This window comes from Megalopta genalis, chromosome 7, assembly GCF_051020955.1.
Source record: "Megalopta genalis isolate 19385.01 chromosome 7, iyMegGena1_principal, whole genome shotgun sequence".
NCBI classification, from domain to species: Eukaryota; Metazoa; Arthropoda; class Insecta; order Hymenoptera; family Halictidae; genus Megalopta; species Megalopta genalis.
In genome coordinates this window covers 9422824-9449452 of record NC_135019.1, presented here as the reverse complement: position 1 = coordinate 9449452, position 26629 = coordinate 9422824, and the positions used below count along the sequence as shown (strand labels likewise).

Here is a 26629-nt window from a genome sequence, read left to right as displayed (position 1 = left end):
GAGAGAGATCCATGGCGTCCTCTACCCCTGGCTCTGGTCTTTGACTGGTAATCTGCGGCACCCGCAGGCTTCTCCCGGCAAATGTATCAAAGAACCGTTTTGTTCGGGTCCCGAGACCGATCCCGGATGGAATTTAATAAGAAGAAAGGATATTTTTCGATTCGGAACGCGTCGCGGCTTATCTGCGCGTCGGGATCGGGATCCTGCGAGGATCCTCCGCAAATTTAGCCGCGGAGAGGCTCTCGCGCTAGGCCGAGAGGAGACGAGAAGAATAAAAATACCCGCCCGGCCAAGGCTCCTCCGGGCGTAAATCGCGTATTACCATGCTAATAGACTCGTAAATCGTCGCGAAGCGTCCTTTCGGCGCGAGAAATCGTCCGATTCCCGTTCGCCTCGTCCTTCGCGCGGATTCCCGACGTGGCGCGACGTCCAACAACGAATGGGACCCTCCGATGGCCGATCCTTGGCCGTCTTAGGGCAATTTAAAATCGATTCGCCGCGTTATTCGCGCTTGCTATCGGGCCCGCTCGTTCCACCGTTCCCTCCTCTTCTCGTTTCTCCTTTTCGCCGGGCTGCGGCCACTGTGAACGACGCGAGTGAATTTTTATAACGTCGTAGGACGCGATCGTCGAACCCCGACTCGCTTCTTTCGTTCGAACGCCGAGGGAAATATTGGCCGTTAGTTAATTTCAGTTTTTTCAGTTCACGCTTAGATATCAACGATGTCGGTTTGCGAGATATTAACGATCTCAGACTTTTCTGACGTTGGATATCTCGGGTGGGAACTAGCGAGAATTTAGTACACGCCTATGCAAATCTATGCAACTTCTTTTGTTTTGGTTCTCTCCGCGTTCTTTTTGCCCCTTCTTTGGTAACGACCACGTGGCGAGTCAGCGAGCGATTCTTTTTACATCTTCTTTTCCTTCTTCTTTAACTTTGCAACATTTGGTCGTTCAGAAAGCGCCGTTTTCTGGGCTCGGCTTTTTTCAACGTGTTGGGAATCGCGTCGGTCTCGCGGGCGACACTAATTTTTCACTGGTTTTCGAAGATAAACTTTACTATCGTGTGTTACCATATGTTATTACGTAATTCTACATTATGCATTCTTATACTATATTCATATACTGTACATTGTATATATGCAATATATTACTATATTCCTGAATAGTACAGTAATGTCTCCCTAATTGACGCACAGATTGTCCACAAAAATGGACAATTTGGGAAGAGGAGCCTTGCGAATTCGATCCTTGCGACTCGTTTTTATTGTTACCGATTTTCAACAGTTATAAAAACGAGCTGCAAAGCTCGAACAATCGTATCTCCTCTTCCCAAATTGTCCATTTTTGTGGACAATCCGAGCGTCAGTTAGGGAGACATTACTGTACTAGGATGTTTAGCTGGTGAAATAGTTACAATTCGATCCACCATGATAAATTGTAGCCTTCTAATTTCAGTTTTTCATTGATCAAATTCTTTTGATTTTGTGGGAATGTTTTATGTTATAAATGTTTACGGACAGATGATTTTTGGATGCTCAAAGTTTCGGGCGTCTCTCGAACCGATAAATATCGAGTTTCACGCAATCATTCTAACTTGTCAAAATTATTCAAAAATTGGCCTCGACTGTTGACAATACCATCTCTCGTTTTCTTCCATTGCAAAATACGATCACCTCTCTTACAATATGACATTATGCAAATACGGTTCTGATATGACGGATCGAATCGATCGTGCTGTGGGAGAATCGACCTTGTACGATTGTAACAATAGTGTTTACAGTCTCTGGTAGAAATACAGACACAAAGTTTCGTCATTCGACTGTTACTTTCCGGGAAAATCGTGTATGAAAATTCGCTAGACGCACGTGGCGTCAAGTAGAAGTCGTCTGTCTGTCTGTGCATGACTCACCTTCTCCCCTCCTCCGAAATCTACTGCGCGACTGTCTTTGAAACTCGATTTTCTCGAAACCTGTACGTCGGATAACGTTTATCAATTCAAAATGGTCTGCTTGCCCCGCGCTTAGTATATTTCCAAGTATCTTTTTCCAAACTAATAAGATCGAGTGTTTATATTTATATATTATATTTATTAAGGTAAGGAGCCATTTGTTATAAACGGAGAAAATATTCTACAATATTTATCGATAGACATGCAATATTTTCGCGTGTAATCATACAGAAGGTTCGTTAAGATGTATTTAGATGTAAATAATTATTTAAAAGTGACATTAAAATGATCGGACGTCGAACGTTAAGTATAACCATATTAGCGGACAGCGTGAACGGAAGGAGCGAAATACGGACAAAATTGAGAGATTTTGAAAGGCAATACCGCATCATTGTTTGCTAAACAAAATTACGCGTACTATCGAGTCGGAATTGGCTGGCTCGTCTCTTCGCAACTTGCCAGCTTTATTTAATAGAAATACTAGCGCGCGCGAAGGCTGGACAGCGAATTTGATGTTTTTGTAACAAATTGGATGAAACGCCTAACAGCAAAAATATTGCAACAGCCTAATAATATAACACCGCCGTCGATTCATTAAAATGATTAAGAGCCGAAATAGATGTTGGACGGGTTGCTGAATGCGCGAGGCAACGTCCGACGCGATTCTGTTTTCTGCAGTTGACGCATAATAAAGATTCGGTTCAATCGCTTTTCGAGAATGTAAATCTTCGAGTCAGAACATTCGGATGTAAAACGCAACATCGTCCATAATTTTTCAAAATCGCTAAATAACCGAAATCAATTTTCGACCGATGCTTTCAACGAACGGTGCAACGTTCGATGCTGAATTCTGATTCCTGCAATTCACGCAGACAATTTTCATAAATATTCAAAGTTCGGTTGAATCGTGCTTCAAGAATGCAGATCCTCGGGTCGGTGTTTTTAATCGAATACCATAACACACATCGTGGACAATCTATTAAAATCATTAAACGTTGAAATTCATTTTCGACCGATGCTTCGATCAAGGAACGATGCGACGTTCGATACACGATTCTACCTTCTACAATCGAGCCGTTTATTTTGAAAGTGGCACAAGTCACTTTACCGTAATGAAAAGTGGTGATTTTTTAATGTTTATACGAAATTATTTATACCGAGAAAAATATATCAGTATCCTGAGATACAGATACAAGTAAATCTTCACGAAAGTTAGCATCCATATTTTTAAACGTGTTAAAACGCAAACCCTTAAATATATCGACTCAAAAACAAAGTGACTTATGCCACTTTCAAAATAAACGGCTCAATTATCGGACACGGTGGAAAACAGGCACGTGCCACACGCGTATCAAATTTATTTTTGTTTTCTCTATTAGTTTTTTTTTATATAGCCTTCAAAATTCCATAACCTGTTATTGTCAAAACATTCGCTTGTCGTCGGATGGTATTATAAAAAATCTCGGCGACGTTAGCAACATTCAAGATTCGCTGATAAAAGTAATAATAATAATAATAACAAGAATTTTGCAGCAAATGTTTAATAACAATCGTCGATCGCTGCCTACGTTATATATCGTTTAATAATAAATACCGTTTCGTAGCGCCTTTTCTATGAAAATCACGTTCTACTTCAACGCGCCCTCCTCTAAAATTATCACATTGTGGCATGTGCCTGTTTTCCACCGTGTCCCTCGATCGTCGCGGACAGTTCACTCAAAGAGATCCACAGTCCGATTCAAACGACTGTACTAGAATACAAATCCTCGGGTCGGTGCTTTTGCTCGAATGTTCATTCAAGACAAAGGTTCTCAAGACGTTTAACGGTAAGCGGCGGAAAGTAGATAAGTAAACTGTTGCCCGACGGTCGAAAGCGTACGAGTTTCTCGAGACGAATCGTGCAGGAAGGGGGAGGTGGAGGGGGGCTGCTTAATTTTACGACGTCGTTCGATAACTTCTAATTATCGAGATCGTTGTCGGCCGATAATTTCCTCGCAGGCTGCCGCGCGAGACACGCCTCCGGTTATTGAAAATAAATTAAGGGCGTGTACTATCTTTATCGCGGTGTGCGGTGCGGAGCGGGTGCGGAGCGGCGACGCGAGGCGTGTTCCTTTCCAGACGACGGAGCGTAACAATTTAACGATCGCCCGCCGCGCATCTTTCACCCTCCGGGCTCCCGAAAAAACTTTAGGGACCCGCGTGTAATTAACACTTGATACGACGGGGGCAGCGCGTGGTGTTGCGCGCGAGGGCGCCGCGCGATGGCTGGGGTGTCAGCTTGATAGATCGCGCGCATCGCTCGTTATCTCGGTCGCTGATTCCGGCAAAAATTCCGGCCGGAGACGATCGTCTTTTCTTCCTCTCCCCCCCACGGGCACCGAAAGACGCGGGGGCGCCGAAATTTATGTCTCGTCCCGCTTCCAAACGACGCGGAACCGAGCACGCTTCTTTGGCACCGGCCGCCAACGCCGACGAAACAATGATGCAAGGCTGGCTTTATCGTTGCGCAGATTCGCATTCCGACGATATCGAGCGATTTATTCATGAAATGTCAAACGCGGCCGTCGCTCGTCACTCGGTGTCTAGCCGCCGCAACTGCGTCTTCGACGCTGGAAGAAAATAGGCCACTCTAACGGAACGGCGCACGTTTTGCTGATTAAGCGGCTGATAATTGTGCCACTCTCGCCGCGGAGTACACAGTTTTCGTTTCATCGAATCTGTACAAGTACGATCTTTCGTCGTTTCAACGGTCGAATTATATAGGCGACCCCGCGGAACGGCGTGCATTTAATCCGTCCGTTGATTAAACTGCTCGTAATTACGGTGCCCCCGTAATTGACAGTTTTTGTTGCATCGGATCCGTGTAATTATTTTCGACGTTCTCTAACACCGAACCTTCTGTGCCGGTCGAAACGACCGGTTACGCACTTTGTCTTTTCAAATCGTCGTAATTACAGAGCGCCTCGCAGCTGAACTGCGGATCCTTATGCAAGATAACAATGGTCGGCGTTAATTTTATAAATTGCACAAAAGCGTTGCGTTTTTAACAGAATATAGAGAAAATCGAACGTACGCAGTTCAATTACAGTAATTCGTACGGTTTTCAAAGAGACTGCAACAGCTAACTGGTTTTACAATTATTTTAATTTTATTTACACTTCGAACAGTTCCTTGAAATATAAGCAAATTCGACGGTGTAGAAATGATTTTGGAACGTGATGTATCTAACAAAATTTTAAGCGACGCCTCGGAGTCGCCGGTCGAGTGCAAAGGGTTAAGTTCGCCGGAACTCGGTAGTCGAACGCGTTTCCACGAACGTTCTTTGTAACTCCGTTACGCCGAATTAATCCTCGGTGTCTCGTCACCTACGGGAGGCCGGGAATCTAATTAGGGAATGTGTTTTATGGTCGTACTGGCCCGACCCGTTCGGTGCCATGTGCGGCGCGCCGCTTTCTTTCGTTTCGTTTCGTTTCGTTTTCGACGATGCAGCTCCGCACACACGCGGACAGCCGATATACGCGCGTGTACACGTGTCCACAAGCGGTGCGTCGATTCTACGATCTTTTGCCGCGCGTAATTCTAATTATAGCGGATTGGCCCAGTGGCGCGTCGTGGCGCCGGAACACGGTGGCCGGCGTATTTTAAAATAGTACGCGCGACCGCCAACCCGATTACCATAATTCGGAAAATGTGGGCGGTGGCGGCGGACCGCTGCCGGAAACGACAGACGAGGCAAAGGAGCCGCGCGTTCATCAACGAGCGCGGGACACGAAGTTTCGCCGCTTGAAATCGGCACCGGGCCCGTCACGTTTTCGTCCGTTCCCCTTGCTAAACTTTCGCGATTTATTCGAGGCGGAACGCTTCTTTTCCTTCCGAGGAATTTTACCTTTGGATCACGACTTTTGTCCATTTCAAGGAAACCTTGAAATCGATTCTTCCGAGTTTGACTTTCCGTCGACAATTTTCACGGAGTCTATAGAATAAACGTTTGAAACAAATGAAATGTTTAAAGTTTTCAAAGATGATTTAATCGCTTCGAGGCTGATTAAATCGCACCGTCTTGCGATGAATCGTTGCGATCAGCGAAGTGGGTTAACTTATCGAATGCTAAAATCAATTCCAAATATTCCCGCGAAAGCAAAATAATTTAATTAATCGATAATTTACGTAGACAATGATATTTTTGACTCGTTTGCAATTATGAAGATCTTGATAATATTCAGTTTGCTCGAATTTATTGCGATAAATATAGGGTTTAGAAACTTAGGGTCGCTCTATTTTCTATCGATTTTTCAATATTGGGAGCCCGAAAAGATATAAAATTAATATTTTTTGATTAACACGTTGGCTGCCGCGCGAATTTTACGTGACTTGCCCAAGGCGCCAACGTAAATTTTTCATTATGCGATGCATATTATGTTGAAATACTATTTACAGCAGATAAGTTTAGTTGTATAAACTTGTTTTATGCATTTTTCGTGGCGCATTGTAATACATTACAATTATTATAATATTATATTATTTAAAAATTTATGCGTATCGGTGTTTACTCTAATTATGTATTTTAACTATTCGTCGCGTCGCCGGTCACCGGTGACCCCCACGGCAGCCAACGTATTAATTCTAGTTCAGACGATAGGCATAAGTATACCGAATATGTAAAAAAATTTTACAAGCAATTCATTAAGTAGATTTTGAAAAATCGTGGTTGCATTTTGGTGAACATAATTTCGAAAACGATGCGTTTTTCGTATGCCAATGCTGATCATTGATATTAAGTAATCAGACACGAGGTTTCGTAAATGCATTTCCGAACCCGCATTCTTCAGGAAAATATATTTAAAAAAGTCGATTTTGTTGAATGATTCGCATTAGAATACCTCCTTAACCCTTTCGCTACGGGCGGGTTCTCCACCGCGGTACTTCCGCTGAACGGAGCGCCGCGACATCACTGCGTACGAAAAAATTTCTCTCCAAAGGGTGTTTATAAATAAAGGGTATTCCAGGGTATTTATAACGTCTTAGCATGCGCTCTTTAATTTACAGTATGAGAGGAAATAACATTATGCAATATAATGCATCTTATGGAAGGCCACTATAGTGGCCCATAGTACCTCAGTGGCATCTTATGAAAGGCCACTATAGTGGCCCGTAGTACCTCAGTGACATCTTATGGAGGGCCACTATAGTGGCCCGTAGTAGCGAAAGGGTTAAACACGAGTGCCGTGGCAGTCAAACTGTCAACGAACGAGAGCGCAGACGTAAAAGTTCCCAACGCTCCCGAATGAAGCGATGATCGTAACGTCGAAAGTGTCTGTGAGAAAATAGTCCTCGAAACACGCCCGGGTGCCCGTTGGCTCGCTAAAAATCGCACCTTATAATTCACCGGTTCCGCCTTATAACCGAGGCGATCCAAGGCGGCGGCGGCGGTGTGTACAATCCGGGTGTTCCATCGATCTTCCGGCACCCTCCTCCGGATCGCGTCTTCAGCCACCGGTCGTCGATTAATCAACCGGTCCTTTTACCCTCGATTAGTTCGGGCTCGCGTTCTCCTCGAAAATAAGGGCGCTTGGATCGGACGTGAATTAAAAACGGAGCTCGAGCAGCAGACGTTTCCGCCGCCCCCGCGGCTCATTGTCTACGGGCTTTGCGCGCACAGGTGTTTACCCGGCGCGAGCCGCGTGTACCTGACACCTGTTGACTCCGGGACAGAAGAGCGCTGGAAAAACGAGACGCCCGGTCACGGACGTAACGGCACGTACGAATTACGATCGCCTCGCGCGCTGCTCTTTTTCGGAAGTTGCCCGCGGCTCCCCGCGCCCTTCGCGATACCTGCCTACGTCACTGGGCGGCGTGCAGACAATTTCTCACGGAATTCGTAGAACGCGTAACACGTTGGCGCGTTTCACGAGGAAGAGTCCGGCGTACTAAAATAATAAACGAATTCGCGATGGGTTTCTCCCTAGACCAGGGGTGACCGAAGCGTCGTCGACCGCGCAACTATTCCTAGTCGCTCGCCTGTCCGATGTTATCTGTGTTTATTTTATAAATTAAAACTTATTTTTCGCTTTAAATTACCACTTTTCTTACGATCATTTAACACGTTCCGTGCCACGTGTACCATCGATGGTACACGCTTGCATGTTTACTTAGTGAACTGAACAAATTGTTTACAAGAAATTTAGAACCGAAGAATCAATTTCCACCGCAAGAATGGGCGTTGATAAGTTTTTGTTACGTTGTTACGTGTACGAGAATTAATAATTGCACGTAATACATCAAGTTTTAGTAAAATATCAAAGTGTGAAGATTCGAGTGAAAAAAGCTCGGCACGGAACGTGTTAACCCTTAGCGATCCACGCGTTTCTCGAGTTACTACCTACCAGCAACTCCGGCACATTTTTGGAGCAAAGCGCCCGAGATAAAGGAAGTCTTATTTTGAGCGGAAAAGATTACGCGTCCTTGTGAAAGCGTTTGATTTTATTCATTTTACGTTGCTAAGTATAAAAATGGGCAAAAAATGTTTTAATCGTAATGGTATCTACTTAACATTGTGCGAGGTTAAATCTGCATCGACATCGTGAATTGTGACCGAAATTTCCAAGCAGCAAATGCATCCTCATCGAAATGGGTAAATTTACTATTAACGATATTCTTCACAATTCTTAGATAAATATATCCCTCGCGTTCTTTGACGCGATTTATTATAAAATTAGCATCGCGAATCGTCCGTTGAATTCTGTTCGGATACGGAATTATCGGAACAAAAATATCTTTTGCGCGAGTTTGTCGGAATTTTTTTATCGTTAATCTTCACCGGACTCGGCTCGATTGATAATTAAATTAAATTAAAAATTAGTAAATATTCTTCGGACGTTCTAAGATAAAGTTGAACAGCGTTTTTCTGAAAAATATCACTACCAGCAACTCCGGCACATTTTTGGAGCAAAGCGCCCGAGATAAAGGAAGTCTTATTTCGAGCGGAAAAGATTACGCGTCCTTGCGAAAGCGTTCGATTTTATTCATTCTATGTTGCCAAGTATAAAAATGGGCAAAAAAGGTTTTAATCGTAATGGTACACTCGCTAAGCATGTTTTCACATTGGGCTCCGCAGCAGAGCTTTCGGATTTACGGAACAAACGACGGATGTCTCCATAGCGGAGCCAACGGAGCGCTAAGGGTTAACACATGCACTGTTCCTAGATCGCCGTTTATGATTTAAAAAAATAAGCTTGGCCACCTCTGCCCTAAACAGTCCGTCGTAAATTAACGTCCGCGGTTCATAAAAGTTAGCAGACGAGAACCATAAGTGAATTAAGACAACGAAACTCGCGTCCGTGGATCTCAAAACGGAACAAACTAAATAAATAAGCAACAATTATACAATAACTTTGGCCATCCCTGCCTTAAACAGTCCGTCGTAAACTCACATCCGGGGTTCATAAAAGTTAGGAGACCAGAACTATAAGAAATCGAGGCAGCGAAACCCGCGAATAAGGCAGCGAAACTAAATAAATAAGCAACAATTATACGATATGCTATATCGGTGACAATTATAAGACAACCATAAGAGATCAAGGCAGCGAAACCCGCGTCCGTGGATCTCGAAACGGAACAAACTAAATAAATAAGCAACAATTGTACGATATGCTATATTGGTGAGAATTATACAATACGCTATTTTAGCCTCAACACGCTGTACTTCGCTACAGACGGTTTTTTAATAGATTTTTGGCTAGGTATCTAGGGTCTTCATTGTTGCATTCGGCACGGGTCGATCGATTTTCGGCCGAGTTGTAGATGTTTTCGCAGAGAGACGATTTTTAGCGTCGCTACCAAACGGCTGTGTTTCTCTCTTGTTCGCAGAACATGGGCATCAAGGATGAGTTTCATCAGAGGAACATCCTGGCCTGCATCGAGGAACTTCTTCAGCCGTCTTTACCGGAGGGGGCGAGTACAACAGCGATGCCGGCAACGTCCATCGTGTCCACGAGCAGCGATTCCATGGGTGGCGAGGCCGCGACCACCGGCAACTCGCACCCGCACACCCTCATGCCGCAGAGCTTCAGCGTGCTGGAGAAGTGCGATAAGTGCCATAAATATCTCAGAGGTCTGCTGCATCAAGGTTTCCTCTGTCTGGGTACGTGCGGCTCCGATTATTCCCTGATTACGCGTTTTCTTCGTTCCTTCGATCAATAATGCTCGACGAACGTCGCGTCTCGATGCAACGAATTTCTCTTCGCTCGACTCGCGAACGCGAGGAATTCTCGCGTAGATCGATTTTCTAGAACCTCCGAAACGCAACGGTGTAGATTTTAATCTTCCGCGAACCACGCGGGGATCAAATTAACCCCGGCGATTTTGAAACTGCGGTATTGTGTTACGAAGTGGACGCGAGCGGCCTGGATTTCCGAGCGGCCGAAGTTACGACGTTGGTCGCCGTCGTGCCGCGTTATCGGTCAGAAATGGACAAATTTTTGTTTTTCTCGTTAACACTTGGACGGCCGCGCCAGAAACCTCGAGAGTTTCATAAAATTGAGGTATTTAATTCGATCGAAGTAAAATTGCAAAGCGAAGTTATATGACATCGGTTATATTTTTTTTCTTAGCATTCTTATCTCTTGCGAATCTTAATAGAATTGAGAAACTAGAATGGATTATAGCGTGAAAATGAATTTTTAAATAATTCTGTAATCCACAGATGGGTGACGCGGTGTTAATAATAAGTTTATTTTTGAAACGTCGATGTTTGTTTTATTCCGGTCTGTCCTTCTTACAGAAACAATGGAACGCCATTTTAACGTGTATTCTGATGGATCTTGTAGATTTGTAAATGGATAATGTTCAGGATATAATTGACCCCCACGGAAATCGGGGGTTGCTGAGGTTATTTGAAGTAATTTTTTCCTTAACGAAAGTGCAATCCGTGGCTTCGTTCACGAGTAATTAGCGAAAAACAGTGACCAATCGGTTGTATTTTTAATCGAATTTTTCGTTGTTGTATTAGTCAATGAGTGCTGCGAACATGATAAATACAAGTGTTATAGTAGAATATACCTAAGTCCCAAAATTATGGTACTTCCGGGAAATGATGGATTCCTGAGATTATTTGAAATAACTTTTTCCTTAGCGGAAATGCAATCCGCAGCTTTGTTTACGAGTTATTGACGAAAATCGCTGACCTATGAGAGCCCAGCTCAGCTAGCGCGAGGCGGCCAAGCCAACGACGTCAGTGGTCGAGCGGTCGAGTCCCAGCTCGGCTGGCGCGAGGCGGCCGAGCCAGCGGCGCCAGCGGTCGAGCGGTCGAATCCCAGTTCCGCTCGTCGGCTCTGCCGCCTCGCGTCAGCCGAGCTCGCCCCTCATTGGCCACTATTTTTCGTTAGTAACTCTTAAACTAAGCCGCGGATAGCATTTTCGCTAAGGAAAAAGTGACTTCAAATGACCTCAGGAACCCACCACTTCCGGATTGCGAGACATTTTTGGGACACCCCGTAGATTGTTACATATCCCATTCATGCGTAGACACCGAGACTGGAACGTGGTATGTGCTTTAAAAATAAAACGAAATACAGAAATGGTCAGAAAAAACGAAAAAAAAAAATTAGATCAGAAGAAATGTCTGCGTCGCGGAGGAAAATAGCTTCGAGTGCGAGGGTTGAACAGTGTTCGCAAGGGGTAAATTGTAAATATTTCCGCATACTCAATTTGATTTATTCCCTCGCGATACCGATGCCTACTAAATACACGTTTACGATATCCAGTCGTGTTATCGATAAACTGTTAGACCGTCCATCCGACCAAACCAATCGAACCCCGAACGCTTTCGACAAAATCATAGCTCGAAGAAATTTTTCGAGAAACCGCGAGTGAGTATGCGGTCTCCTGACACACCAACCGGAAGACAAAGCCGCTGCTAAAACGAGTGTCTGACGTGGATCCTCGAGAGAAGAAACGGTCCTGAGTAGTCGCTACTTTTCCAAGATTAATTCCCGGCACTCGACCAGACATTTTTTCAGTCTGACTAGCACCTACGTGTCTGCCACGCGGTGTTAGGGTGGCTTAAGCCGTCGTATCGCTTCGTCTGCGATGGATTACCGCGAAAATCCCCGGTGCCTCCGAAGCGACGATAAAGTTCCGAGTTTCGGCGATTAAGGTTTCCACGGTGTGCTCGTGGAGCTCGTTGAAGCCTACCGACTTGGCCGGCACCACGCGGATCGTTAGTTTCTTCGAGTTCTCTTTCGGTGTCGCGCCGGAAACCGGGACAAGTCTCCGTTCGAGTCCTTTGGCCGTTATTAGACGAAAGGATCTACTGCGCTATCATCGTGGAACGCATGAAATCGTGTCCAAATCTGATTCCATTAACATCATAAGGCAACGGCTACGCTTTTTAATGCTCTTTTTCGACGAGATCGTATCATCGTATAATCGTTCACATGTTGCTAATCTCAGAAATTGGTATTATATACTATAATAATAATAATAATAATAATAACATATATATTAATAATATATAAATAATAATATATATTATATAATATATATAATATTGTTATATATACTATATATAATATATATTATATTTTAATGTAATAATAATAAATGTATAATAAATTTAATAATAATAATAAAACGTATACAGTAAATTCTTCCTAAATTTATTTCAGCTTGTAAACAAAAATGCATAATTTCAGAAGAGAAGAAACGATTATTCGAGCCTTGTACCTCGTTTTTGTAATTATTGACAATTCACAACTATAATAATGAGTCGCCTCTTCCGGAATTGTCCATTTTCGTTTAAATGCTGCAGGCAAATTGGGGAGAATCTACTGCAATACGTATAAACGTATGAAATAAATATAAAACATATAATTAATAATAATAATAACGATAAACAAATTTGATTCCAAATGTCGAGCACACGGTCTCGAAATCCAATTCCCTGAGAATTTGCCACGGAAAGAAACTGACCGTTGGAAAGATCCGAACGGACATTGGATGACAGCGCATTGGCGGTGCCGGAGCCGAGTCCTGGATCCGTCGAATCGATAAATAATATTGTGCCACGTGAGCGCCAACCTGACAGGCCTGTTCTGCATTCTTACTAATCACAACTAATTTTCTGTATCAGATTGCGGTCTGGTGGCGCACAGGACGTGTTCAGCGACGGGCTTGCCAGTGAACTGCGTGCCAGTCGACGCGGAAAATCCAATCCCTAGATTTACTCCAGGTAAGTCTCGTTTACGGTGTTTACGGTGCCCCGGCAATTCTCGCGCGTTACTCTCGCGTTACTCGCGCGCACGCAGCCACGCGCGCACGCACGCACGCACGCGCGCGTTCAGTTTCATAATGATGACATTGATACGCGGCCGCAAAACACACCCATCCACTTCCACTTCCTCGCCGCTGTTAATGGACGGAACACGGAAACAATTTAAAAATTCAGATGTCTTTTAGCCGCGGCTGTCCCGGATTGCATCAGAAACGTGTTCGCTGACGCCGGAGAACCGTTTTGCAATCGTAGACACGGTTATGAAGTCTCCGGCAAGGACACAAACTCGGCGTGTCGCGCGTTCACGTTGCTGCCCGCTCCGATATCTGAATAATTCAATATTCATGCGCGGATTTCCATTAACGCGTTCGATCGCTAGAAAGATGATCGAGCCCCACCGAAACAAACGTTAGGAAAATGCGGGGAACCAGTTCCCTCTGTAGCGTCGCGTCGCACGCTCCGCCCCCACTCACCGCCATTCCTCCACCGACCAGTCGACTGGTCGGCCACGATCCTTCGACTCCGCCCACTCCGGACTTCCCGCCAATACCGGCTACCGTGCCTTTGCTCCGTAACGTCTCGCTTTCGTATTCGCGGTACCCGAACTCTTGCACGTTTTTCTAGCTGGCTAAGCTATCGCTCGTATCTCCGGCTTTTTATTGCGCCTCGAAACCGCGCGACGAATACCGTCTTGGCAGTCAATCGTCGGCCAATCGGAGCAAAACAATGTCTGTCATCGGTAAACGTGCCGAAGTTCTGGTGTTACCGTAATAAACCCGAAGGAAATGAATAGATTACATCATCGCCAGTGATTTATGGATTCACGATGATAATTGCTGCCGCGACTAAAAAGTTTATTAGATAATCCCGAACTACGTGTTATATAATTCTAGAAACTCTCATCGTCGATGGCTTGTACAACGTTTACGTACCTTTGTCATTCTGTCTATTCTACTCCGAAATCCAAATTCTGTTCGAATATCGAAGATGAAAGGATCAGAGAACGCATAAAATTACGCATTCTATTAACCGGTTAACTGTGGCGCCTTTTTCTCTTTACACAAAGTAAGCGTCGCTCGTAAAATATTGGATCAAAAATACGGTTTTATTTTATAAAATTAACAATTTTATTACTAATATTTATTTATTCACTTAACATTAATATATAATACATACATAATAAATGCAGGAAAAATCAAATACTTATGAAAGTTAAAAATTCAAATTGCTGCTGCAGAATATGCTGCGAGTCTTATACCACGTTATACTGCAAGGAGTTAACTGTTTATTTATTAATTTACTCATCTAATTTTTAACGAGTATAAACCATTTAGCAGCAATTATAAATCATAGGCAATGTATCGCTCAACAAAATTGCAGCATTGAAAAATTTTGGTCGAAACTTGGCCAACTTCGATCGACGATAACTCCGCGAAAAATCATCGTAAGACGATGACTTTTATATCAAATCGAAGCTTGAAAACTGTGCTTCGAATCGGTCTTCCTGGATTTCAAATTTGACGCACCCTCTCCACTGTAACCCTTTAAATGCGAGGCCATGTTCGTCATATCGAAAACTGCCAAGTTCGACGAAATGCACGGACCTTGTAAAATCTTTTTCGCAGATGCCGTTCGCAGTCGAACGAACTTTGATCCTCCCTCTTTAATTAAAAAAGAAGGTCACCATCCTACGATGATTTTTCGCGAAGTTATAGTCAATTTCGTTTTCACTGAAATTACAGTTTAAATAGTCAATGATCGCTATTTTGTACGCACGACGAGTACACTCGTCGCGACACAAAATGCACTAATGTCTCCGTAACTGACGCTCAGATTGTGCACAAAAAATGGACACTTTGGGAACAGGAGATACGATTATTCGAGCATCGCAGCTCGTTTTTAATAACTGTTGACAATTCGTAATTATAAAAACAAATCGCAAGGCTCGAACAATCGTATCTCCTCTTCCCAAATTGTCCATTTCTGTGGACAATCCGAGCGTCAATTGGAGAGACATTACTGTACCGCCGCTTCTCCGTGACGAGTATACTCGTCGAACACCGCTAACCGGTTAAGTGGTGATACGCAACCGGGGTAAAAAATGGTACCAATTTGATCGGTAGACGGTGAATGATAGAACACAGCCTGGTTTTCCGGCGCTCGACTGGTTTTTCGGCGATGCGGTCCGCCCACTCGTGCCCGCCGCCGCTCCGTTAGGCAGCCCGGTGCTATGTGCTCGCGCGTCCGTGAAGGTAGACAGTTTTCCGAGAAATTACGTGGCTAGTCTCGGAACAGTGGTTCGTCGGGCAGACGACTATAATCGATAAAGCCGACTCAGCTCGCCTCCGCTCGCCGCTCGCTCGTTCGTTCGCTCGCTCGGATCTATTCCACGCGCGCTCTCGCTTCGATGAGTCGATGAGCTTCATTAGCTCGGCGGCCGTGCCGATGCCGGAGCAGGATGCGTCCGCGCCGCGTGTGCATTCGACAAAGCGCAGAATCGCGGACACGGCGTCAATGGTCAGGGCCGCGCTCGCGTACACGCAACGCGCTTCATTTGCGAAATTCGTCGGCGACCGACCGCTAACTAAGGAAACCACGTTTTTCCATGCCGGTGCGAGGCTAGAGCGTAACCAGACACTGAAAAAGCCTCGGTCTTCGTTAGCGACGCTCGATCCTCGTTCCTCCTCGGTTCGAACTCCTCCGATCGGTCGAAATTACACGTTCGTGTTGGTCGCATTGTCTCTGTCTTATCTCACCTCGTTGTCACAATTTTCGATTACTTTGCTGTACCAAGAAGACGTCGAATTCTTTTTTCTGCATTATTATTTATTTATTTATTTATTTATTTATTTATTTATTTAACACTAGACTTACGGAGCACGAAGAACAGCTGTTTTATATTAGTTTATAAAAGTAACAATAAGACATTTGTTCTGATTTTTAACAAGCGTTATTGTGACATTTGCCGCGAGTAACATATAAATCGAATAAATAACTCGTAAATGTATTACGATAATAAATCACGATGAATAATCGTAAATTAAAAAAATAAAAAATGTTGATCTAGTGTTAATCCTTGCCTGCTAGACTGAGGATTTACATTTTAGATCCAGTTTACATCTTTACCTTTCCACTGTATGGCGAACTATAATTACACGTATCTTCTATTATCCCACTCTATTATTTACAGTAAGAACCGATAATCTAATATAATCTTATTTAATCTTTTCTAATAACCTAATAATCCGACAACGTGACAAAACGCGAATGAAAAGGAGAAGCTTGCGTAATCTATTGATCTAAAATCCGGTAATTTCGTAATCTAATTGAAATTCTCGTTTTACCCGACAATTCCGAAAGGAATGAATACATTCCTTACTATTCCATTATTCGCGTGCGACTGAAATTTCTGTTCTCATTGAATTGTGTATTAAGCAGGTTCGTAACTGTGAATTGTAGACTCTCGAAAATTATGATATCATCGACGGCAGATAACGTGTTAAGAGGTTCCGCGACCCCCTCCCCCCCGACCAACCGAGACTCGATCGTCGCTGGTCGTTGCTTGAACCGATGTGTCTGGCAGGTTGAAATGGAACCTGCTTTGAAATTACACATTCATTTTCACATTGTTTCTGTCTTGTTTCATTTCCCTACCACGATCGAGCACAAGCTGTTATTTTACGGGGTTCTACGACCTCTTCAAACCCGAGAGATTATGTCTCCGTTCCGGCAGCATTTCGAACGTAGAATACGGTTATAGAATTTATTCTATTCTTTATTCACGTTCGAAATTGCTTTCGCGTTTATTTTGCAATTGTTACGAGGATACTCTCGAGGAAGACGGTTTCATGAATTTCTGGCAAAGTCTGAATAATTTGAAGCTTACCATTGGTATAAGATGCCATTTATTTCTATTGTTTCGTGGGTTTGAAGATTGCCGTTGGTATAGGATAGAAGGTGCCATTTATTTCTATCGTTTTCACGGGTTTTGCTTCAAGGGAGGATACCACCCTAACGGTTCAAAAAAATCGATATTTTTATTTTCTCTAAGTCTCGAGCGTACAGAAAGTTATATCGAAACGATGTATCGAAGTTTGTGAACATTTAACGACTGAAAAGATGAAGTTGAAAAAATCTTACTTCGTCGCGGAGAAAAGTTATCTTGAAACTTCTTCTATTTTTCTTTTCTCGAAACTGCATTTTTCAATCTGGCCGTCACGAAATCTCCGGAATCGTACGTTCGATTTGCTTCGAATTTTATATTCTGCATTTTTTATAACTGCAGATATTCTGCATAGAGTGTTCTACAATGTAGCGTACGATTTTTTTGCTGATATTTCAATTATCTAATCTTTTACAAGCATTTTCTATTTCTTGAGATAAAACAGCCGTTTTTTCCTCGAACAACGCTAATTTCTACGTTTATTAAAATGTAAATATTTCTGTGTTTATTAAAGTTAGAGAAAGAAATGTTTTAGACAATGGTTTCTAATTTACGAATCGAGACAATTTTTTTCATACAGATGTCCCTATATTTTTCAACCGTGACGGTCAGCAATCGATGTTCTACGAGACGAGATTTCGGAAACAACGAATAAGATTGAAAAACAAAGCTAAAACTTACATTTATATTCTCTCTTGTAAGAACTAAATTTTGTATTTGCCAATTATCTATAAAATTTCCGAGCTTCGTGCATTTCTTAACGCCCCTTACAAGCATTTTCTATTTCTTGAAATAAAACAGCCGCTTTTTCCTCGAACAACGCTAATTTCTACGTTTATTAAAATGTAAATATTTCTGTGTTTATTAAAGTTAGAGAAAGAAATGTTTTAGACAATAGTTACTAATTTACGAATCGAGACAATTTTTTTAATACAGATGTCCCTGTATTTTTCAATCGTGACGGCTAGCAATCGATGTTCTACGAGACGGGATTTCGGAAACAACGAATAACTTCGCCATTTTGTATGATTTTCATTTTTACAAGATTGAAAAACAAAGCTGAAACTTACATTTATATTCTCTCTTGTAAGAACTAAATTTTGTATTTGCCAATTATCAATAAAATTTCCGAGCTTCGTGCATTGCTTAACGCCCGAGGATGGGTCCCACCATGAAATCCCAGATGGGCCGAATTGGAGCGTTCTAGTTCCGGATGGCATCGGGCCCGATGCGTATTGCTATTTCGTTCGGTGGCCGGCCGGACGACTGTGTGACGAATATCGAGTTTCCGTAGTGTGACCTCCATCGGGAGCCGGCGTCGCCGTGAAATTCATATGTGTACGGGATCGCTTTTGATTCGGGCCTTTTTGTCCCGTGGCTCTGTCGCCGCGAGCTAGCCGAAGACACGGTCACGAAGGAACAAGACGTTGCTGTCACGGCCGTAAAAATAAATTTCTTTCTCCTTTCCCCGCCGCATCCCTGGCGCTCCCCCGCTGCCTTCTCTCCGTTACATCGCGTCTCTCCGTAACTCTGCCTCTCTCTCTCTCTCTCTCTCTCTCTCTCTCTCTTTCTAGTTCTCGGTCTCCTTTTTATAATGCATGCGTGCACGCCTTTGATTGTACAAGTGGCATGTACGCGGCATTCGCGACGACTCGATTCAAGCCTCGAAATTATATTCGCGATGTTCGCGCTGTTCCGCGGCGGAACAAAGGGTCCCCTGGACCGACGCCGATCTTTCGCCAGTGGATGCCTCGCCGCAGATGTCTCCTCTCGTGGAATTCGGGCGACGCTTTCTCGCGTCGATCACGTGAAACTTAGGCGCCTCGTTTAGTTCGCGTGAAGTGCGATCGAGCGAAGGTTGTATCAAATAGAACGATTAAAGAACAGGTTTAGAGCATTATCTCTGTTTCGTTCTTTGGATTTCGTAGTGTTTGGTAGAATTGAGATCGAAGTTGGTGCACGTGTCTGATCGTAGTTCGACGTTTCTACTTATCCCGAACGTTCTCGCGATGCGGTGTCGGCAGATCGCGGATTTGATGCATTCATGAGAAAGACGAGTGAACGATGGAGGATTAAAAGAATCGAGGAATATACATTACTTGGAGCGCGTTCGAACAATTGGAACGAGGAAGCCATTTTTAGACGGCTTCTATTTCTTGCAATTAACCCTGGGACGCTTAAGGTATTGGAAGGTTTAAGGTCTGCTCAAGGGCGAGTGATTTTGTAGTCTTGTAAGAAAAGGTGCTATAAATATTATCTTTGCTGTTCGGGATGTATTTATTTATACGGAAAATAAATAATATTGAATAATACATTTAGATATCTGCAAAAATAAAATATAAAGAATTTATAAAAGTGCATCGTTAGGACAGAAATACGCGTTTAAAATTCGGTGGGCATTTTCTATCTCTCCTTTAGCATGCCAAGGTTAGTGCAAAGAATTTCCATCTTGCACAAAGATCCGTAGTATAATTTAACCCTTTGCAGTCGGAGCTATTTTAATTCGAAATCCGAAAGATGCTTTCCGATCTGCAGTATTTGTATTTTACACGATTCAGTGCAGTTTATTGCATCTGAAATTGTGTCGATTTACAAGTACAATAAATGTAATTTTAACAGTTTTTTAAATACAACAAATCTGGCACTGTTACAATCATTGAACGAAAAATGGTATAACAATTTTTGGTGGCGCCTCAGTCTCGCCGCTCGAGTGCAAAGAGTTAAAACTTGATATTTTTATCTTTCCACGTGGATTTATCCTTTTTGAGAGGTCCCATCGGATGGTACACGTTCCCTAGTACACGTTGGCTGTATTTTATACATGCCTAACAGAGTCGAATACAAGAACGAGCAGCAAGTAAAATAATTGGATCGATATTCTGAAAAATTGTCTGCTTTAAACCTAGAAAGATAACCATATGACAACGTACGTAAAAGATAACCATACGCTTCAGAGGCGCATGCTTTTCTAAGGCGTCAATTTTATACTAACAATGGATATTTATTTAAGTGAATCTAGTCATTTTAAAAGTTTGGCATTATTGTAAAAATAAAATGCATTTATATTATATTTTTTTATATTTTAAGTAATTTTAAACTTAAATCACTAGACCTCTATGAAAAATTAACAAAAATCAACAGTCTTCGCAGGCGCCTCTGCGACGTAGGTTATCTTTCTCGGGTTAAAGAAAAATCTCGGGACATCGGGTAGGTCGAGTCGAAGTTTCGCACTGTCGATAAAGGGTGAAATCGTGTCAACGCGATTCCCGTGCCGAGATGGAAGGGCAGCCGAGGGCCAAATTAAGGTTCCGGGAGAATCCGTGACGCAGAAGTCTTGGCGGAAGTAGCAGCAGTCGCGTTGCAGGAGCATATTGACCCGGTTCGTCCTTTCCCGTTCTCGAACGGGCCATCGATTCGCCCTCGAGAAATTCCCGGAATTTCCTGTCTACGGCGATCCCTGCCGCGTTACGTAATTACAGAAAATGCAACGCTCGTCCCCGCACCTCCCCCCCCCCCGATTTTCGTCCTGGCGTTCACGGCGGAGCGTGCTTCCTCTGGCTGCCTTCGCGAAGGAGAAAGAAAGAAATTCAGAGCGAGAGAGAGAGAGAAGGAGGGAGGGGGAGGGGCGAGAAATACGGTTCCTCACGATTTTACGTCTCTCGTCTCGGTCGTCTGGAATGTGTCTGCAAGATGTCAGGCATTTTTTCTCCCCGTCAAGTTCATAAAAACCGACGAATCTCTCGCAGATGCCCCCCTCCCCCGGCCCCTCCAATCCTCGATTCTCGTTCGCTCGAGGCCAAGAGAGACTTTCCATCGGACAGAGAGAAGAAGAAGCGTTTCTCGCGTTTACACGTTCGATTAATTTCGTCGCGCTATTATTTCCCCGCGGCGGGGTCAACGGACTCCCACGCACACCTGTTCGCACACGCGCTTTTCCTCCCCCTCCCTTTCCCACCCGGCCGCGATCGACGGTCGTCTCCTCCTCCGCAGCTGTTCGATTCCCTTTTCTTTTTTTTTTCTTCTCCTTTTTTAATCACGCTTACGCAGGCCGATCGAGGATCGCGCAAAGTCATCGACGTCGCGTCGGGGAACAAATGAAAGTTCGATCGCCGGAAAATTCTCACGCTTCGGTCGCCGCCGCGCGAAATACACGTCGGCGCGGCGGCGGGCCGCCTCAGCCTCAGAGGTCGCGGCGATAAATAAAACAGTGAAAGGTAGAGCCGTACGCGCGCGGCTCTTCTTTTATTTTGCTTCACTCCTTCCGCCGTCTTGTTTCGTCGCGACACGGTTTTTAACGGCTGCGGTTTCTTTTAAATGCCCGGCGCAGCGGCGCGCATCCTCGTCCAGCTGACGAACGGCACGGAACGCGTTGGACTAACCCGCCTCATTCCCCTCCCCCGTCTCTCGTTCTCTCCGCACGCTGCTCCGTTCCGTTCGGTATTGTTTCCTCGTTACCGCGAACCTCTCTCGCCGCGCTCGCCGGCGAACCCGAGATCATCCGAGCCGTCGTCGTTTGCAGTATTCGGGCTCGGGCTGTGCGCGCAATTCGACATCGCTGCACGCGCCGCACCGGTCCTCGTCGAGCGATGCACCCGCGGCATCGAGGAGAAGGCGTTCGCCGACGGCACCCTGGACCTGTACAAAGTCTACCACAGCAGCCCTCCCAACGAGCAGACGCTGGAACTGCGACAGAAATTGAACGAAGGTAAGACACCGAGCCCGGGCTACGCGCTCGTTTATTCTTTTTTAATTTGTCGCCGTCGGGGGGATCGACCTTGACTCCGGCTGTGGATTGGCCCAGATACAAGTTTGGGATCTTTAACCCTTAGCGCGCCGTTGGCTCCGCTATGGAGACATCCGTCATTTGTCCCGTAAATCCGAAGGCTCTGCTGCGGAGCCCAATGTTTTTAGCACGATTACACCGAAGATGCTATGTTTTCGACGACGTTGGCAATTGTTATTTGTAGCGAAAACGTGCTTAGCGTGTGCACCGTTACGATTCAAACATTTTCTGTCCATTTTTATACTTGGCAACATAGAATGAATAAAATCGAACGCTTTCGCAAGGACGCGTTATCTTTTCCGCTCAAAATTAGGCTTCCTTTATCTCGGGCGCTTTGCTCCAAAAATGTGCCGGAGTTGCTGGTAGTGATATTTTTCAGAAAAACGCTGTTCAACTTTATCTTAGAACGTCCGAAGAATATTTAGTAATTTTTAATTCAATTTAATTATCAATCGAGCCGAGTCCGGTGAAGATTAACGATAAAAAAATGCCGGCAAACTCGCGCAAAAGATATTTTTGTTCCGATAATTCCGTATCCGAACAGAATTCAACGGACGATTCGCGATGCTAATTTTATAATAAATCGCGTCAAAGAACGCGAGGGATATATTTATCTAAGAATTGTGAAGAATATCGTTAATAGTAAATTTACCCATTTCGATGAGGATGCATTTGCTGCTTGGAAATTTCGGTCACGATTCACGATGTCGATGCAGATTTAACCTCGCACAATGTCAAGTAGATACCATTACGATTAAAACATTTTTTGCCCATTTTTATACTCAGCAACATAAAAATGTGCCGGAGTTGCTGGTAGATAGTACTCGAGAAACGCGTGGAGCGCTAAGGGTTAACACGTTCCGTGCCACGTGTACCATCGATGGTACACGCTTGCATGTTTACTTAGTGAACTGAACAAATTGTTTACAAGAAATTTCGAACCGAAGAATCAATTTCCACCGCAAGAATGGGCGTTGATAAGTTTTTGTTACGTTGTTATGTGTACGAGAATTAATAATTGCACGTAATACATCAAGTTTTAGTAACATATCAAAGTGTGAAGATTCGAGTAAAAAAAGCTCGGCACGGAACGTGTTAAACGAGACCGGGATTTCGTCGAGGAACTAAGCTATAAAGAGCTTCGAACTGCTAACGAAAGAATTTCTCGGTAACGACTAGACCGTGGATATTATGTATTTGTGACAAAACTGATCGAATATGAAACACGTTTAAGGCAGTCTAGTAAGAACTCATTTGCATCGCAAGGAAATATTCATCATAATCACCTTATCGATTGTCTCGTACAGCATTGTTCGTAGCAGTCATTCGTTTCTTTCCGTCACTTTCGCACATTCTTCTTCGCACTTCCGAGCGTGAAGTTGTTTCGGTGCAGAGAAATTAAGACCGATGTTGCAAATTAAGACTAACAGGCTAATTTCGAGATTTAGGTAGCCTTCTTGAAGGCGATCGTGGTACGGAACAGTATTTTTAGGTAGAACGCGAGTTTTAATGTCAGAACTGCTCTTTCAGGAAATTACTACTTGGATCGTTTTAGACGTGTGTTCATTGCGTTGCAGATGTGTGCAACGCCGACTTGAATTCCTACACCCCTCAGTGCATCGCAAGCGTCCTCAAGAAGTTTCTGCGCGAGCTGCCGGATCCTGTGATTCCCGTACTGTTTTACGATAGGTTTATAGAAGCGTCGAGTAAGTACCATTGTAATTTCATTTTTGTATGGAACCGTAGTCCTTTAACCCTTTGCCTTATCCATTTAACCCCTTGCCGTACTTTAACGAGTCTAACTTGTAATGAAGATTTCTAGTAATAACCTGTTAAGTACGAATTTTAAGTTCGACTAAAATTCTGTTCACGATAAATACAAATTTTTTTTCTTCTTCTAAGAAATTATTTCAATCGAAAAACTTCTAGTCGCCATAACTGGGAAGAAAATGGTACGGAAAGCGGTTAAAGAGCCGCTGTTAAGATAGGATGAGTGTTTTTGTTAATGGCCAAAGAAAAAGGTTCGTAAAAAGTAAACCGTAAGGGTTATCGTTAAGATTATTTTTTCATCTGATTCTTAATAAATTTTTGCTTAAAATCATCTACGCACCTAATTGTTTCACCTAGTGACTTAATCGCAGAACGCAATACGAATTCCAATATATTAATACGAATGAAGCAAGAGCGTTTCGGAGCGTTCAGATCGGCAGCAGACATCAAATCCCGAACACCTCTGAGTGTTCGATACGGCCAAAGTGTTAAATGCTTGGCGTAATAGTCGATTGCAGTCTCGAATCTCTATTTTTTGTACTTTGATCCACGATCCTCTAAAAATTAGACGATCTAAATAATACTAAATAATACTAAAGATATATACTAAAAATACTAAAATACTAAAAATTAGTATTAGAACGCTCGAAGAGAATTGTAGAAAGAATGCAGGGGTCGCAACTGACCCCGAACAGGCAGCAAGAGGGTCGAGTGCCTAAATAGTCTCTCTACGTTTCAGATATAAGGAATGACGAGCAGTGTGCGGCCCGTTTGACGCAGCTGGTTGACGAGCTTCCACATCACCACCGTAGCACCCTCTTCCATTTGATGGCTCACTTCTGTCGGATTTGCCAATTACAGCACGGAAGAGGTTACACGGAACCGCCTACGATCCTGACGCAGGTTCTGTGCCACATTTTCCTCAGGCCGCCATGGGAACGGATCGTGTAAGTTGTACTTCCGTAGAACTCGTCCCAGGAAACTGGACCTCTCGAACGCCTTTGTTTGACCGTTGACATTTCTCCTTGTTTGCAGTCAAATAGTTCATAATATCGAAGCTCATATACGGATAATGGAGATACTGCTGTTGCACGGCGACTGGAACGAAAAATTGCCGCAGTTTGCCAGCCCGCCGCAGTTACCTCCTAGGAAAGTTTCTAGACCGCAGTTTGCGGTTTTGGATCCGATCGGTACGCTGGAAGACGATAGCACGATGGATCGATCGGGTTTGGAGAACAAGGACCCGCAGCAACAGCACAGGTGAGTTCGATATTTTTCACTTAGGAAGAACGTTTGAATTGCTAACCGAATTTTTACAGTGTCACCCTAAAGAAGTCTGGTTTGAGAATAGAATTGTCTCTCCTTAACGACCTATCGGTCAACTTCTCAACTCTCAATATAAACACGAGTCTATATTAACATTTGTCTGTGCAGGCCACGCACGCTGCAAGAGGCTGAATGGTACTGGGGGGACATCACGAGAGACGAGGTGAACGAGAAGATGATAGACTCCCCCGATGGTACCTTCCTGGTCCGCGACGCCTCCTCGAAGGGCGGAGAGTACACCCTGACATTGCGCAAAGGCGGGACCAACAAGCTTATCAAAATCTGTCAACGCAACGGCAAGTACGGCTTCTCGGAGCCGTTTAACTTCCATTCCGTGATCGAGCTGGTGGATCATTATAGGAATTGCTCCCTGGCGCAGTATAATTCCACGCTGGACATTAAATTGCTGTACCCTATCTCTCGGTTTCAACAGGTAATCCTGCGTAATTCATTTTTTTTCGATATTGATAGCCAATGCGTTGATCTTTGCATGCACGAAATGTTTACCGTAACGAATTCACGATTTATGAAGCTCTTAAATTAAGCGGTTCACATTGTATGTCGATCAGGATGACGAGATCGCGAGTACCACTGACACGATAAACGTCATCCAAAAATTCGTCGAGCTGGATAAGGAGACGTCTCACGCGTTAACGGAGTACAAAGAGTATTCGGAACAGTACAATAGGACGACCTTCGAGGTGCAGCTGAAGCGGCAGGCGCTGGAAGCTTTTACGGAGGCCATCAAAATGTTCGAGGACCAGATGAAGTTACAGGAGAAATTCCAAAAGGAAGCTCAACCACACGAAATATCAACGTGAGCCGGCGCTTTTTTTTTCTTTAATCATCTCTTAATCGAACGTTACGAAACGTGTTCTCACGGGGGGTTACCTCCATTTGATTACAGCTTAACCGACAACGCAGAATTGTTGAAACAAAGACTGAAATGCTTAGAAGATAGCAGAGAACAGTTGGACCGTAGCTTGAAGGAGCAAATCGCTTACAATAGAACCCTAGAGAGGGAGATGCAGAAGTTGAAACCGGAAATCCTCCAGCTCGTGCGGCAAAGGGAGAAGCATGATGTGTACGTATACGTTGATACCCGCGCGGCCGAGGGAGAAAGAATGAGAAAAAGAAAGGAAACGATTCTTTTTCGGGGCTACGGTGTTTCACGAGCATTCTATTTTCGGTTTACAGATGGCTGAAGAAGAACGGCATAAAGCAAAACAAAATAAACCAGCTTGTGTCGAACCATTCGGTCTCGGATTCGATGTTAGGCGACGCGGGTTACGGGGATCTCCAAGAGGTTGACCTTGAAGTCCATTCCGACGAGAAAACGTGGCTTTCTCTCGAGTGTTCCCGTAGCGATGCGGACCGTTTGCTTGCCGACCGACCCGATGGCACCTTCCTCGTTCGAACATCAAGGACCGGACAGTACGCATTATCTATCATGTAAGTATCTACGTACGAATTATCACCGCTTCGAGACCAATATATATTGTAATCGAGGAGCGAAACAAATATTTTAAGAACCTAGAAATCTTTAGCGGAATTTTCGTCATTCGTACGTGCAAAAAACATCGAGAAG

The 26629-nt window shown here is 44.0% G+C and overlaps 1 protein-coding gene across 1 annotated transcript in view; it reads left to right on the top strand.

Annotated features, from left to right (window-relative positions):
• Pi3K21B (phosphatidylinositol 3-kinase regulatory subunit alpha) overlaps positions 1-26629 on the top strand; it is a 55486-nt gene that overhangs the window by 15005 nt on the left and 13852 nt on the right. Inside the window, exons 4-13 of the mRNA XM_076523519.1 lie at positions 9817-10090; positions 13079-13177; positions 21682-21867; positions 23523-23651; positions 24455-24662; positions 24751-24975; positions 25150-25474; positions 25611-25858; positions 25949-26125; positions 26239-26493. Of these exons, the coding sequence (XP_076379634.1) occupies positions 9817-10090; positions 13079-13177; positions 21682-21867; positions 23523-23651; positions 24455-24662; positions 24751-24975; positions 25150-25474; positions 25611-25858; positions 25949-26125; positions 26239-26493 (2126 nt within the window). The remainder of the gene's footprint in view (positions 1-9816; positions 10091-13078; positions 13178-21681; positions 21868-23522; positions 23652-24454; positions 24663-24750; positions 24976-25149; positions 25475-25610; positions 25859-25948; positions 26126-26238; positions 26494-26629) is intronic.